Raw genomic sequence first — 17,463 nt, forward strand, 5'->3', positions numbered from 1 at the left:
AGGTTGTATTAATAACATTTTACAACAATCGATGTAAATCAGGGTTGGCTGTGTAACAGAACACATTTTATAAATCAATATAGTCTAACTACACTATGTTAAGTGAGCCTTGTTTACTCAAAGCTCAGTGAAATATAATGTAGAAAATCACAGCTTTTCTTAGATGGTTTTAATTTGCTTTTTATCACAGTTGATGCTACATCAATTTCTGTGATTTTTCACATTTTCTGCTTTATTTTAACTTAAATGTTATTCTGGTGGAGTATGTATATAAAAACAGTATGTCATATGGAAGAACACAAATATATACGTTCTAAAAGAACATATTTGTATAACATAAGAACGCATTTTATTGTATTATTTGCCTCACAGCTATGACAGATATACTGTATGTACATTTTTTACATACTGAAACACTGCACAACCTGCCTTAACATCTACATGTTAGCATTTCACCCTTAACATTTATTTAATATAAATGTCTAATCATTTAATAGGGACAATGCAATTTAACATAGTTTCAAACCAGAGCATGGAAGTATTGTGTACAGTGTAATTCAATTAGCTCTCATTATCACAAAACCACAATACACTATAAATATGGAAGTAGGATAAAATACTATATTGAAATGCATTGATTCGGATGTACAGACTAAAAATTTGATTTATTTTTTATGTTTTTTTTTCTTTTTATACTTATTCCAATAAATTTGCTTAATTGAGCAGTAGCCTTTTAGCCTGTGCACAACCCTGCATTTCACTGCACATACTGACAAAACAAATAAAACATTTGAGTCTTGAATCACATTCGAAAAATCAAAAGATTACGGTTCAGTTTGACAGCTGATGTCACTTTACACTGAAAAATGCATAACATCTCATGTCACAACCACTGCTAATATATAATAACAACATACTGAGAAATGCACATCCTGAACAATTTAAACTCCAAACTTCATTATTAATATGTTCCGATGAACCCTTCTAAAATGTGGTCAAACTCAGTATTTTATTAGGAACTAAAAGATGCAAGCATGATCAAAAGAAACACCTGCACAAATTACTCTAACACCACACCCTATAAATAACATGAGCTTATCTGACGGAGCCTAATTTGTCAGCTTTTACAAGAAGACTCACAGGAACAGGGGAAGCTGTGGAAAATCTAATAGCTGTTATTCTTTGATGCTGGGAAGAAAATGGATCAGTGACTCTGCACTGATCATTTTTGTGTAGCTCAATTTAGCACTTAGTGATCTGTATCTATGCATTATGTAAACGTTTGTACCATGACCTTTCCGAGGAGATGGCGGGTGTTATGTATTTTCCTATACTGAAGATGGAAATCAGTTCACAAATATATAGTTTAATTCCTTTTTTAAAAAAAAAAAGTAATTTCCTACACAAACAGGAGTAAATTGTGTATTGTGACTATTTTCCATTGTGGTTTAACAGACCTTTGACATGCTTGTATTTACAGAACACGATGATGTATGTGGGATTGACTTAAAATAAACAACAGTGCCCATATTCACTATAATGAAGGAACATGTCACTCAGTGCAACGCTGCAGGTCACTGATGCTCATTATAAGCTTTTGGACTGATACTCTACGCCGGTCAGGCTTTCTGGCTTCCTATTTCTAGCTTGTAGCTGTTGTTTTTTTTGAATTTTTAAATTTAAACTTTTAGTGTTTAAATCTAACTCTTTTCTTTTTTGTATTGTAGCAGCTTATCCACATTTCTAATGACTGTTTATTCATCTTCATGTTGGTAATTCATGTTGGTAAATATTGCCTGAAACAACAAATATTCAACAACCAAAGAGACATTGCTCAATAAAATCTAAATATTCTGTTTTGTCAGATCCACCCACTCGTTTTATCTGTCTAGTGAAAATCTTGAGGGCCATATAATGTGATGATTCATGACTGAAGAAAACAGTTTTAAGGTCCAAAATGAACATTTGTATTGAAAAAGCTATAAAAAAGATGATCACACTGCAAAGTTTACAAGCTGAACAATTAGATGTTTAACAGATGACTCGATTCTCCAGAGTCGAGTAAAGCATCAAACAAATATCTGAATTGCATGTAATCTGTAAGTGCTGTCTTTTAAGGTGCACCCTTTTCTACGATGAGACTTTGTTAATGCTCTGTCTCAGAGTCGACCTTAAAATGTCCAGTCATTTTGGATTTTTCCTGTGAGCAATTACACATCACTCCTGGATACAAAACATCTGGACAACAAAAGGCTCAGAGGAGTTTAAACTGAGGCAGCTGTGAGGGAGCGCAGCAGACGCACTGATTCCTTCAACATGAAGCCTGCTCTGTTGGTGTTGGCGTTGTCATTGCTGTCCACAGTGGAAGCTCAGAACCATGATCATCATGACATGGCGTGGGTCAATGGCTACCGCCAGAGTTTCAACTTCCAGTGTGCCCACGGAGAGGTCGTCGTGGCCATCAGGAGCTATTTCAGCGAGGCGGACGGCTCGGACCGCTTGTGGACGTTTGAGTGCCAGCCCACACCTGAGGGTCTGGGGGAGCCCAGTGACTGCTGGTGGGACGACATCAACCGCGCTGGAATGGAGTGGTGGGTCCTCTGTCTTATGTCAGCGTTTTACCACCTGTTGTCGACTTTTACAGCTGTGAGCTGCAGTGTCACATCTGTTCAGGCTTTAGAGTGAAACCAGGGAGTGTGGCCTGCATTTATATAAACCAGAGTCTACTAAAAGATTAAACAACCTGTAGGTTGAATTGATTAGATTCTTAACAATCCAAGCAAGTGTAATTTCAGGAGCTGTCAGGGCGGGACAGGGTGGTGCCTGTGGGACAGATGCACAGAAGTCACTGTGATGGATTGTAGCTGTAGGTTTTTCTCCAGTTTATAATCTTACTGCATGTAGCATTACAGCAGCTGTGGTGGCCAACAGGGATTTAACCAGCAATGATATGAACAAATGAGACAGAATGATAAACAACGACAGTAATTCAGAAATGAACAATTAGTCATCCGGGAACAGCTGCGTCAGATTACACGTGTACAGTAAACGCCATAAAATATCACTCAGATTTTCTTTAACTCTGCTCAGCAGCTGTGAACATCTGAAATGTTCCTCTCGTATATTATGTTTAAATATGCAGGAAAAAAGCTTTTATGTGCAGATAGGCATCTGAAGAAGGACATTTATTACAGACAGATCCACATGAAAGCTTCAAAGGAGGCACATCTTTGACCCACTTGTGAGATTCTGTTCCAACCAACAGGAAGAAGTACACATCAAAGACAATGTGCTTTTAACTAATTAATAAGTTAGTTCACTCAGACCAACAACACAGGCTCTTAAAGGTCAGCACTGGCACTTACGAGGTCAGTGTGGCTTTTGCTGCTGAAACTGTTGCATGAACAAAACCCCCCATGTTGCAGGTGACTGGGCGACAAACACAAAGAGGGAAAACCTCCAGACCTCATCTAGAGTATACACAAATACAGCTGCAGCCAGCAGATTTTATTGGTCATTTAAAGAGCAGATTACCCACATAGAGGACGTTAAATGTCAACAAGCCTGATCACAAAATCATCACCACCACTTTTGCAACAGGTGGATCCTTTTTAATTCCAAATGTTCACGTTAGTAGAATTGTCGAAATATAAATATAAAGAACAAAAAAAACCTTTTAATTTAAAATATATACTTTATAAAGAACAATAAAAGTCTAAATAAATAACTAAATTGTCACATGGTAAATAATCAACATTAGCATCAACACATAAAGCCCCTTTAAGGAGGTTTCCTAATTAGCAGTGTTGGCAACTTAGTGATTTTCCTGGTAGATTTAACGATTTTTAAACCCTTCAGCTACTTTTTTTCATAAAAGCAGCTAGAGACATATCTAGAGACTTTTTAGACAAAACTTTATCTCCCTTCTTTCTCAGTGAAGATGCTCTGATTGACTCTCTCAACTGACGGAGCTCAGTGTGCAGGACAGAGCAGCAGCACATTCAGTCGACCAGTCCTTAGCCAGACAAAGAGGTGAATGAGCTGTGAATGGGCGTACCTAACGACCAATCACAGATCCCCATTGTTTTTATTCTAAACGGGGCCCCTTTATGGAGGTTTCCTACTGAGTTGTCATTGTAAATTGTCCATTGGTTGTTTAAGCGGGAGAGAGCTGCAGTTTGAGACGTTGCTGTGGGATAAAGTTTGTCAGCCTATGGGGGCCCCGAGCAGTTTCCTGCCTTGCCTGTTTACAAGCTGTGCCTCTGCACGCTGGTGGTGAATCTTAATGGAATCACTCTTCAAAATGAGAATAAGTTGGACTCTACAAATAAAACAGGAGCCAAGGACGATCCTCCACCTAATTTCGGTTTAGCCTTCACGGTCGACGATGGCGTTATGACACAGCTAATGTGTAAAAGGTTTTACTAAGTGGAGATTTACACATCAATTATAGCGAGTTTCACCACACAAACTATTCTTCTGATAGATAAGTTGTTACTAAATATTTAGAGGCAGTAACTGCCATGTGTAACTGCTGTGTAGCTAATGGAACCAGCTAGCTTAACTGACAAAGCTAATGTTAGCTTGCTAACATGGTCTGTGTAGGGTTAAGGTAACATGGAACATGGTCCACTTGATAAAATCCTGTTTAATAACGGTCTAAACTAAGAAAACTGTAATTAACATTTCACAAAAATAATACAATATAGCTCAAATAACAAACCGTTAGCTAAGATAGCGTGACTGAATATTTCACTCCTTCTTCTGCATGAATAGTCCTTATACTGAAACACATAGCTAATTGTAAATGTATGCATAATTGAAATAATTTCCTGAATTTTAATTATTGTAAGCAGATCTAGAAAACTAGTTAATAAGAATTTAGGACACACTCCACACAAAACCTTGTAATATGAATAGCTGGTGCAACCCTATAGTGATATCCTGCAAAACTTGCTAATTTGTCTTTGTTAAAACACAGACTTAAACAAGGATTTTTGCTCAGATTTTCCAGATGTTTAATTTCAGTTAGTTTAATAAAAACATTGAATTCTGCCCACTGTTTTCTCATTCAGAGGAACAAAGCCAGGTCCTCATGGGCCTGTATGAATCACTGTCTCACTCCAGATTCTTGGAACACAACTACCTCCAGTGAATTTTAACAAGATGAATTAAACAGGTTGTGTCAGTCGTCCTTCAGAGAAATCACTCTGTATTTTATAGGCTACATACAGCATTTTCTTTAACTCTTGCAACATGCCATACAGACAGACCAGAGAAAAAGCAGATTATGCAAAAGGAGAAAACAAGGGGGGAAAGATCTTTTTATAACTGGCTTCCTTTTTACGTTGTCAGGTAATCTTTTAAATTCACCCCACACAAAATATCACAACCTCACATAAACATGTTTGACTAACCATCAGCTGCACTGAAAGGTTGATCTAATTAAAGGACTTGGATCAACTTCCAGAAATCCTGTTTGGAGGGAGAATTGTAGTCTGCCATCTCTTTGTAAACAGCAGCTTGAATCCTACAACTAACACAGGTTGCTCGCTCAGCTGAAGTCTCTTTCCAGGTTGGAGAGCAGAACACATTCGTGCTCTTCAGATTTATTTCAAGTTAAGCTCAACTGCACCCAGCTCACTGATTCAAAGACAAACACTGTCAACACTCTAACACTGCCACGCCTGCTTCCCTTTAACACAGCTGTCTGTTTGAATTACACTGGCGAGGACATTACCCTGCAGGGTCTCTGCTCCCAATGGCCGAATGGCTGAAGGCTGTGCCCATGTTGCCATGACAGATGTCCACGCATGCTGCAGCCCCTGCTGCTTGGACCTGGTATTCCTGAATGTGTTGTGGCGACAGCAAAGTGTATGGGCCATAAACAACCTGCACTGGCAACAAACCAGTATTTACTTGATACACATGATGATACACATTTTCTCCTGGTGTAAAAGTTTTTTCAATGTTTTAACTCTCAAAATATCCTTGAAACTTTATTGTTATAGTTTTGTTCGTACAAAGAAATGAAAGGATTGGAATTGATGGAAGCATATAGGGTGTCATTTTAAATCTTATTTTCTTTGTAATGAATAGTGATTTGTTTTTTAACTTGTGTCTTTGCAGGACTTCAACTTGTACCCGTAACGGCCTGGTCGCAGGTGTACAGAGCAAGTACTTTGAATCTGTTCTGGACCGGGAGTGGCAGTTCTACTGCTGTTATTACAAACGCCGATGTCCTTACTCCTGCATGTACGTTCTCACAGGAATATAAATATGTTAAAACAATAGTTTGACATAATGGGAGTTAACTCACTCAGAGTTACATGGAAAGATTGATACAACTGTCATACCTATCTGTTAAATATGAAGCAGGAACCAGGAGATAGTTAGTGTAGCTTGGTGATAAGACTAGAAACAGGGGAAAGAGTGAGCGTGGCTCTGACTGAACTCCACCTACCAGCACCTCATAAGATGAACACATCTTGTTTGTTTAGTCCAGACACAAACAGAAGTGTAGAAATGACCAGCTCCTAGTTATACTAAGGTTATGTGCCAGATTTCTTTTGAGCTGTGGGGAGGACAGACTCCAGGAAGTCACTTCTCCTGGCCAAGAAATAGTCCCACTTTTTGTATTTTGATTAGTGAGCTTTAGAGACACTGTTTTTTTTTAACCTTTGGACAGAGCCAGACTATCTGTGTTTGTGTTTGTGCTTTTGTGCTAAGCTAAGCTAAGCTAAGCTAAGCTACCCTTCTCCTGGCTGTAGCATCATATACAGCGTATAGACAGGAGAGTGGTATCAATCTTTTCATCTAAGTCTTGCCAACAAAATGGAAACGTTTGCTTCCCCAAATGTCAAACTATTATTTTGAAGGTTCACACATTAATAAGCAACTAGGCAAACATTGTTTTTGTTGCTTCCCACAGGAAGACCACTGACATTCCCGAATACTACAAAGAGGAGGCAGAGCTGGTGATCCCTAGTTATGGCTACTTCATCCGAGGAGCCCAGACCACCTTCAGTGGAGTGCTAAGGTTTGTTCAAAACATCTGCCTTTTTTTTTTTTTTCCTGAATCACTTCTGATCCCAAGTGGCAGCAGTTTGGATCTAAAATCTCACCATAAATTTTCAAATTGTCTCATGACTTAGCTGGAAGAAAAAGTCTTTGTTGTGAGGCCAGTGGGACCAGAATTTATAGGCAGACCATACAAAAAACAAAGAACCAGTAAAATTTGATAATTTACGACTGTATGAACTGACAGGATTTTGTCTTTCACTTTGTTTCAGAGATCGGCAGTGGAAGTACATCCTGTGCAGAATGACAGACTTTGACTGTGAATTTGAGAATTTATAAATGTGTAAGCAGCATTTTTACCAAACCATAAACACTTCCAATTAAAATACATATTTACTCTTACATTTAAACAAAAACATGACACTGACATTATACAGAACTGATAGGGTTCATGTTTTAATTCATGTATTTACTTTTAATAAATGGATCAACCACAGGCATGTGATATGTGCCTGTATAATCACAGTTTTCTTTAGTCTAGCATGCAAAATGACTGCTCATCAACTTAACTGTTAAAAGAAACATCAACACACAGGAGTCTGCAGGGGATTTGGGCTCCACCAGACGGCTCAAGTGTTTTCATTTAGTAGCAGAAGGGAACTGTAAGTCCTTTGGCAACACATGACCACAATGTTGTTGGGGTCACATGACATTGATGGCCAAAAAAAAAAAAAGATTCACACCATTTTCATGCTCATAAAAGTATTCAGTGCACTGCAGGGTGTGACTGATCGTGATTTGGTCTTGGGAATAACCCTTGGAACAACTGCGTATGTGTTGGAAGTGATGAGAGGCTTTTTGAGAATCACTGGCAACAGGAGCTTTGCATGCAATGAAATGTCTCCCACCTGCTTTCAATTGACTTCACATGTCTCCTTTATTAAAGTGTCTTGTTCAGTTTGGCAATTACAGCAATATACTGAACTGAAACTCATATGACTGTGCTCTTCAGATTACCTTGTTTAATATAAAAGGTAGTATGTTCATTCATTCAGGATTTCTTTTTTTTAATTTTTTGCGAAAAAGTCATTTTGCATGATGTAAAAAAAAAAAAGATCAGATAACAGAGTATATGATGTCTAAAATGAAATATAAGCGTATTATTTGAAATACTATTAAAGTAACTGAATACACTTCACTTAAAATTGTCTTGGGAAAATGTTGTGGGAGAATCCAGCTATGTGAGAGTATAAGCTTTCCAAAAGCACAGAGAGGATGAACTCAGCCATGACGATATCAACGGCTCCTTTGGGCTCAACTTGGCCGAAGATAAACTCACCACTACTTTATATTGCCACAACACAAATCTTGGAGAAAGAGCATGTTTGTGCGCTCACATGCCGCTGGAAGGGCCTGACATCAGGGATTACCTTATCAACAGCTAATCGGTTTTGTGGCGTGATATATTTCCTAATATGAAATGTAGAGGAAAATATATATATAAAAAAAATGTATCTCATACAATTTGATGTTTAGTCATTGGAGATTTTAAAGGAATAGTTCAACATTTTGGGAATTACACTTTCTTGCCCAGTTAGAGTTAGAAGAAAAGATTGACTCTAGTAACTCTCTGTTAAACATGATGCTAAAGCCACAGCCGGTTAGCTTAGCTTAGCTTAACCAAAAGGAAACAAAATTTGCCAACCGAGCTCAATAAACTTACCAATTAAAACGTTACGTGCATCACCTGAAGTGTAAGAGCAGCAAGTTACTGTTATCTTTTAAAGATAGAGCCATGCTAGCTGTTTCTCATTGCTTTCAGTCTTTATGCTAAGCTAAGCTAACCATCTAATAGCTGCAGTTTTTTCCTTAATGGATAGACACAGTGGTGTCAATCTTCACATCTAACTCTCAGCAAGAAAGCGAATTACTGTTTTACCCAAAAACTCCTTTAAAGCACTTATAATACTCAGGGTCTACTTATTAGCTTTTTTTCCAGAGCTTTCAACCTGGACCTTCTGTTGGGATTACTTTGTAAAACATATTTACATTGTTTATACTGCTTTCTTGCCATTGGCTGGCATAAAACTTTTATCCCATTTAGTTGAGAGCTTGTGCAGGAAATGTATTCCAACTTTCTGACTTCATTAATCAAGTCAAAGAACGGCTACATGGCGTTCCTGAGAACTTTCCAAGATTTAAATGCGTTTTTTTTCCACAACATCTAACGGCATGTGAATTTACCGTAAGCAGTAAAAGAGCAAATACGGAAAAATAAAGCCTGGTCTGTTTAGCAGCCCCTTTACGCTCATTTTCATTCTGCTGATTTTGTACACGACAAGTAGCATTTCTTTACCATCTCAACCCTCCAAAGCGCTGTTGAAATCTATTCGAACTTAATGGAGTGAACTGGTCGAGGGTCAGCGAGCTCGCTGCACCGTCTTGAAAAGCGCTGGGGACTGGGCCAGAAGCTTTCAGCACTGTTTGTTTATGGCAACTGCTGTCTCGGGGCACAGGGCCAAACACCACAGCGTGACACAGCTGTCCCCTGAGCCAGTGGCTGGTGGCGAGCCACACGCCTGTAGAGGCCTCCAGCCCGTAGAGATCCACTGTCCCCGTGGTGGAAGCCGCCTTCCTGGGCTGGAAAAGAGGGGGATGTATTGTCCTGCTTTATCCTCGCTGCCCTCCAACACATTTTCATTACAGCGGGATGAAAAATGAGCCTTTCAAAACAATATTCACACTGGCTGTAATTAGAGTTTATAGGAGGAGCCACAAAGCTATTAAAGTCTCCTTACTGCAATCACTTTTGGAATCTGTAGTTAGCCACCATATAATTAAGAGCTAAGTATACATTTATGACAACAAAGCCTCATAGAAAAGAAGGATGTAAGTTGAAAACATGCTCCTGTTTTTAACAGAATGCACCGAGCAATGCCTCACCGGTTAACATTTACATTGATCCTAATGCGTTTACGTACTTCATTGTTGTTACTTCATTCTCTTGGCACACGGACTGCCAGCACAAAGTTTCATGGCAATCCATCCAGTAGTTGCTGAGATGCTTCAGTCTGAACTAAAATGGTGGGTTGACCAACCAGCGTTGCCATCTCTAGAGCTACACTAATAAAAATACATAACTGATTGGACTCCGGCAGGTAAACTAATAAAGTAATAAACTAATAAAGTATCCAATATAAGTGCAGGAAATGGAAAGTAGGGATTCAATGACATGATTTATATTACAGGTTTAAACTTAACCTTTAACACGTCTCTAATTAATGTAAAACATTTCTGTTTCTAATAACCAAGTCTTTTTTTTTTTTAGGTATATGTTAGTTGACAGAATACACTTCAGAAAACACACTATAACTGGTGACCCAAAAAAAGCACTTGTATCAATTATAGAACTTGAAAATTATCAAATTCCTCTTCAATCAAATAAAAAGAGCATGTGATGCTTTTGTACTCACAGCCAATCCCTGAGTGCGTCCTTCTCTCCACTCAGAACTTGAGGCCAGCTGGTGCAGTAAATGCCTGAGTTCATTAGCCGTGATCCAGTGAAGCTTCTGTGCAGCCAGAGCTGCAGAGCTAAGAATGAGACAAATAACAGCTTCTCAGAATAAGAGGCTACTGCATTCATGCTGGAAATCCCTTCTAAAATTAATTTTAGGCGCACTCCCAAAACAGTTTGGTCAACACTCGAGACATAAATATGTTCAAATACAGTTTCTGAAGTGCCACTGGGGCCAAAACATTACTCGTATTTCTGTACAATACCAAAATAATCAACTTTTCAGTACCTTACATCGCTGAATATAAATGCATTTTTCTACATATTTTCAGATATCAATTAGCAGCTGAAAACAAAGGCAAGATGTGAATTTGTTGTTAATTCAATGTTTTTGTTTTTAGTGGACTTGACACCATATTTCCCAGTTACAGTAGTTCAGACATGAATGTTATAACAGAAGTTGCTGCAAAACTTTCATGTTGGTTGCGGCTTTTCTGTCTTCAATCGTTCAAACAATGTTAAACTCACAAAGGTTTCAGTTTCTAACGCCAAGTTCTGTAGTGGATGCCAATTTGTCTTTGAATGTGGAAAGTAAACCAGAGGAACATAATTCTGAATTTGTGAGTTACAAATAGGCCTTTCACCACACCCTGAGCTGTTCTTTGTGTTCAGTGATAATTACAACTATGCTAAACTAAGACATGGTACACATTACATCTGTTAAACATGTTAGTATTGTCACTGTGAGTGTGCTGATGTTAGCATTTAGCTCAAAACACAGCTGTGTAGCTTCACAGAGCCACTAACATGGCCGTTTAAAGAACTTATCTAAATCATGGGTTTATTGTAAACCCACTTCAAAATAAATTAAATAAAATATTTTTTTCTAATCAACTCAAAATATTCTTGGATACTGCAGCATTCATAGGTGACAATACAATACGGGTTAGAGAATAACACTGCACTGGAAAACCAGCAGCCTATAGCTTTCATTATCACATTGTATGAGAATTATTCTTGACAGTTATGTCTCCTGCAGTGCTTATATAAAATTATATTGATATAATATCAAATGATTTACCTCCTGAATCAGTTAGCAGATAATGAAGTGAGATGGGAGGAAGTGGAACTAATTCAAAGTTATTTCCAGCAAACTGTGACACTTTTCCTCGAATCAGGAGCAGTAACTTCTTAAACTTCGGGGCTGATCATTTTCCCAAAATACTGTTTAAATTCAAGAGAAACTCTCTGTTCTCAGCCAGTGGAGAAGTGCGGGGCTGTGTTTGGACGCGGGCAGGGAGAACCCAAGTGAGGGAGCACCATGGAGCGTGACCCTGACCCAGCCCCAGGGCTGCACAGATAGCCTGTTTATTTTAGGGAGCCTCTGCCCGCTCTCACTGCTCTCACTTGAGGGCAAAAACAGCTGCCTCTTTTCATGTCTGACAACAAGGGGTGCAGTGCAGGGTAGACCCACCAGAACTCAGTTTCACCGAGTCTGTATAACAGAAACGTGCTGGTTTTCTAAGACGACAGATGTTGTAGTGGTGTGAATTCATAGTATACGTACAAAAGAAGAGCATATCAAACTGGAGGAAGCTATTTAAAGAGGTTTGTATCCATCCTAAAAGAATCGAGGTGAATGAAATCTCACATGTAAGGCTTATAGAATAAAAAAAGACATTTGAAGAATTCAGCAGCAACATTTCTTTCCAGAAACAATGTCTTTATTGCTCTGAATATTCCTCAGACCCTAACCCATGGAATTTTAATAGGGACTATTTTCTTCGGTGGAATGTACTTTTGACCATAACTACCACGTCTGCATGACTAGATACCACTACAGATATGTAGGAACATATGTTTTTAGTATTTTTTGGTTAACCGACCCCCTTAAAGGGTCTTCTGAATTGGATTGAATTGGTTTTGTTCAAATTAAAGTGAGACTGTGGACGTTCTGCCGAACACGGCCACAGGATAATGGCACAGTGAATTTCCCAAGATTGTCCTGAGTCAGATGTTTTAAAGACATCATCATCATTAAGGGACCTGACAGAGTCTAATGGAGTGTGACCACAAGAAAGAAACAACAAACATGTCTACTGGTGATGAACAGTGTGTCTACTTAGTTGTAATGTCAGTTTCACGATTAGCAAACATTAGCCACCATACGCTAATACCAAGCTGCAACCTCCAGGGGCTGAAACACTGAAGCACCAAAAGCTGCGGTTCCTCTAATGACCACTCTGGATCCAACAGTGAGTCAATCCCCATAGACTCCCATGTTAAAATGTCCAACTTTACAGCAGAAATAAACATCATTACAGCTAATTTCCTCCGTCCTCGACCTCTTTGCCCATTTTTCGATTTGCTGGGAGTCCAGTGGAGTCCGGTGCTCACTCCGAGCTTCAAAACTACTCCTCAGAAACCTATGGGTGGCATCATGGAGGCAACGTCCATCTTTATACAGTACATAGTCTATGGCTGACACTGGTCATACCAGACCAAATTAGGCTGTAGCAGCCAAACCCCTGAGTGTGTTGAATTGAGCAAGAATACTTTTAATGCTCATTAATTCAGCGTTTCATCTGCAAGAGGATGACTGTCTCATTTCTTCTCATCAAAAGTTCACATTACCAGCTGTCTCAGGAAGACCACCAACATTGGTTTTCCTTTTAAAACTAGATCAGTCGGCGGTCAGCCTACCTGGCTACGACCTGGCCCACATGTGGTAACATGTACAGTACACTCTGTACAGTATATATCTCATGTTTGGTGGTGTCAGAGAAACAAATACAGATGTTTTTGTCCATGGGAGGGTTCAAGACTAACAGAAGCATGTGTAAACCTGTGGCTTGTTGGGCACGGCACAGGTTAATAGTGTGCATGGGGTGTGTCCTCTGCTGTGACTCTGCTCTACCTCTTTCTGCTCTGTAGGTAATGTCATATTTCAGTGTTCATCTGAGATCCCTGACAAGGCGCACTTTGGGATTTCCAATAAGAGTTCAATCACATCTAATCTCCCTCTATAAACCATTCACTTCAGTTGATGTGCTACGGCCTACAACAGAATGATTGTTCCACCAAAAATGGATTCTTTAGTGAATCTATAAACAATAATATCGCAGGAATACACATGAACAAAAGGCTGATGGGAATCCTCTACTTCCCGAGTGTTGCAGTTCTCAGTCTCTGGCTCTTGGGAAAGAGTCTTTGCATTGAGGACTCGGGAGGGAGCTCTGCACTTGTGTTTACACAGTCAACTTGTGTTCGTCCTGTGATAGCAAAATGATGGTGTCAGATAATAGAAGCTGGTTGAGATTTAAAGTTAAGAATAACAGCTTACTCACTTTTTCCCCCTCTGGGTCTGCGGAGCAAAAACGTTTGTGATTTGGGAGGCCAGCCAAAGCATTGTGGGAACAAGAGGTGTAAGGTGAGCTCAGTGACCTACTGGTTCCCAGCCTTCCCTTTGGCTTTCTCACTTTCTGTACTTGCAGCGCACCTCCAGACAAAAGCATCATTATTGCTCTTGGATTCTTCACTAGTGAATTCTTGGTAGTGAAACAGCACAGAATAAATTAGACGCTTTATTGGCTGTGATGGAGAGAGCTGAATGGATCCATGACGAGTCAGCCAGCCTCTGGTGTTTCCACTCATTCAGACTCTTAGCGGGAAATGTTACACCGCAATATTTCCAATGCCAGTTTTGTCTCTCTCATTAGCCGTGATGAGCCCTGAAAGAATGAAACAAACGGTGCCGCAGAGAGCAGAGCCTTTGTTTTTAAAATAGGTGGCAGACACTGTTTCGCATTTTTACTGGGTGTCCCTGCAGGTGAAAGGTCAAGGCTGTGAGTGTAAAAGATGTACTGAGGCTTGTCAGCGTGTTAATCTGTCTGTTGGCCAGGAGCCCGGGCAGAGAGAAGAGCAGGACTCTAACGGTATAGTGTTACACAAAACAGGCTCTTCTCACACCATCGAGCACGTGCTTGTGTCTTAGTTGTGTGGAACCCAACCGTGACCCGGAGTTTAGATACACTCCCGCAGTTTCTCAGGATATAGAAAATACATCACAAGGTACAGAACAATGCTCACAGGACACCTGCTGACACTCTTGACATGACACTTGTTCTCATGTTTTTCCATTAACTGTGTGCAATTACACTGTCTGAAAGTGTAGGCTAATAGCTAATAGCTCTGTAAATCAAAATGAGAACCAGGGTTTTTGAATGACTTGATGTCTGAGGAAAACGTTTAAGGAAGCCATCCACTGATTTTAACACTACTCAGCGTATAATGTCTATCTCGGCTTGAATGTGAAGACGACAGGAAAGTTTTACAAACTGGGGTCAAGAGGTCAAAGACATGCACATTTACCAGGAATAGAAGGTCTAACTAACGCTGCTATTTCACTGCATTATGGCAAGTGTAGGTTTTTGGTTTTTTTTTGGATATCGGCACATGTTGGCGACTAAGGTTGGAATTATGTTTCTCCAAAGATGCACGTTCTGCAAACCTACGCAGAGGAGGGTGTTGTGGGTAACCGCAGGTCACAGAGGATCGCAGAGGAGCTGGTATGCAAACTGGTTGACTCAGCTCCTGTCAGACGAAAAACAAACAAACATGTATCACATACAAGCAAAAAAAGAAATGGCCAATACATCCGTGTTTGCCTCTGTGCGGCCTGGAGAAGCATTAAAAGCTATAAGTTAAACGTATAGATATGTTAGTTCTCCTGCATCAGTTCTTTTTATCTTCACTTTTGTAAGTTCCCCAACTTCATGGTAAATCACGACTGCTCCGTCAAAGGAATACCAAGACTTTGATGAGGATGCATTATGTTATCTAGCTAGAGCCAGGAGGTGCTTAGCTTAGCACCTACACTCTCTCTTTTAAACCATTGTTATGCCATTGTTACATTTTTGTTTGTTTAAAGCCTAAAGTCTATAACTGTTGGAAGAAGAAATATCACTTTCCTCCTTTCAAAAATCAAAAGTTGAATTCATAAATCATTGAATTGCAATCTCTCTCCATTCAGTACATCGTGGGGTCTTTCTGCTGCGGCCTTACTTGGTCTGGTGTGACCAGTAGCTTATGGTGACTGATGTTAGCGGATGTTAGCAAAGTTTAAATGCTGCAGGTCAGTTCATTGGCTTCAAAACTCTTCTCTACCTGTGCCACCTTTAGGCTTAGCATGTTTTAGCATTTACTGTTGTCTCGCTCTTCTTTTGTCGTGTTTTGCAAACTTTAGATTTACTTTAATTAATTATATTGGCTCCTTTTCACAGGGTGCTCACCAGTCTGATGATGTTTGATGAGCACATAGCCCTTAATGTATTACACTATTTTGGATGATAAAATGTTGTGTATTTTCCTCAAAACTCCCACTGTGAGGTTTAACTAAACTAACTTCTTTTCCCTCATCTCAACGATCATGACTTGTTGTTTTCCCTCAGCACCAAGACTTCTTAAAGCTTGTCGAGAAACAAGCTCACCCGCTATATTACAGCCAATTTGCAGTAAATACCCGTAAAATGTCAGTCTCTCTTAGCCAGCCAGACGACAAAGCTCTGAAGGATAAGTAAAAGTGGTGACATAAGCAGAGCCGCGATTGTGAGCTCTTACATCATCATCGTCCATTCACGGCCTCTGTGTTGCAAAGCCTGGTTTCCTTGACAAACTGTGCAGATTGCCAGTGTCCTTCCTCCACGTTGGACTTTCGCCCCCTGTGTTCAGCAGCTCTGAAAAGGATTTGAGAAAAGCATTGAATTGAGATACAAACCTTTCTCTCACTTCTATTACTGGGCCCAATTTTAATCTACAGGTGTGCCTGCACCTTTCCTGCTTTTCTCTGGCGTGTTTACAGCTGGCACAGAGATTCTCCTCAGGCGGTGAGTGTAATGGAAAAGTACTCTGGTGCCAGAAGAGCCGTAGCGGGCTTTCTATCACTATGTCTGGCCTTGGGCACAGCAAGAGCAAGACAATGACAGATAAGACAGTCTCCACTTGCTTGGTTCTCCAGCTGGGTTTGTCCTTAGACAGACAGACACTGTTATCTCGCTCAGGAGTCTGGGTCAGACACAAGATCTTCCTGACTGCCTTTGAGCTCCAGTTCAGCACCATTAGTGTTACAGGACAGATAGTAGATTACAAATCGGCAGCAAATCAAGATTACAAATTTACTGTAAACCTCAGATCCATAATGTCCTTTGCTTACTTCCCCCACTCTTCCATGTGCATCATGTGTTTATGTGGGGGGGTATAAGTTCAATTTAGCAGTGCATAGGCAGATAGAGAGGACTGGGTTTAGTTAAGCAAAGGTTTTTTGGCACAGTTAGATGAGAATATTGATACTTCTCACTCATAGTTCTGCATAAAATTTAAAGCTACAACCAGCAGCCAGTTAGCTTAGCTTAGCACAAAGACTGGAAATAGGGGTAGCAGCTAGCTTGGCTCTGTCCAAAGGTAACAAAGTCTGACTACCAGCACCTTTAAAGATCACTAATGAACACATTATATATTTGTTCATTTCATCCACAGAAAAAAATGAAGCATACAAGAAGTAAAAGACGATTTGCAGTTAAAGTTGAGGGTTGTGTGCCCCGCTGTTTCTTGGCTCTGAGTAGTTGCCAGGCAACCAGCAGAGACTCCAGGATGTTAGTGAATGTGATGGCTGTCTTGAGCAATGAATCGAGTTGCACTGTGGTAATCGGCGCTCAGTTTAAGGTTAGATACAGACAGGGTATCCATCCCATATAATGACTGGAAACCTCACCAGCGACATCTGTTGGTTAAAAAGTGCAGCTGGTGAGCACCCCATCCTTCGTAACACCATGAGAACAAGGGCAGCCACAGTCAGTGTGGACATTGATCACGTCATTATTGGCCCTATCTGTGTACCTGTCACTAAGAGTACAGATCTGGGCTCACTTTTA

General features: G+C 39.9%; 1 protein-coding gene across 1 annotated transcript; it reads left to right on the top strand.

Annotated features, from left to right (window-relative positions):
* The first annotated feature begins 2,253 nt into the window (after window positions 1-2,253).
* dpt (dermatopontin) lies at window positions 2,254-8,218 on the top strand. Its single transcript, XM_056377696.1, has 4 exons — window positions 2,254-2,591; window positions 6,130-6,255; window positions 6,932-7,039; window positions 7,293-8,218. The coding sequence occupies exons 1-4, from the start codon at window positions 2,317-2,319 to the stop codon at window positions 7,357-7,359; spliced, it is 576 nt and encodes a 191-aa protein (XP_056233671.1). The 5' UTR covers window positions 2,254-2,316; the 3' UTR covers window positions 7,360-8,218.
* Window positions 8,219-17,463: the final 9,245 nt, after the last annotated feature.

This window comes from Seriola aureovittata, chromosome 6 (genome assembly GCF_021018895.1).
Source record: "Seriola aureovittata isolate HTS-2021-v1 ecotype China chromosome 6, ASM2101889v1, whole genome shotgun sequence".
Classification (NCBI taxonomy): Eukaryota; Metazoa; Chordata; class Actinopteri; order Carangiformes; family Carangidae; genus Seriola; species Seriola aureovittata.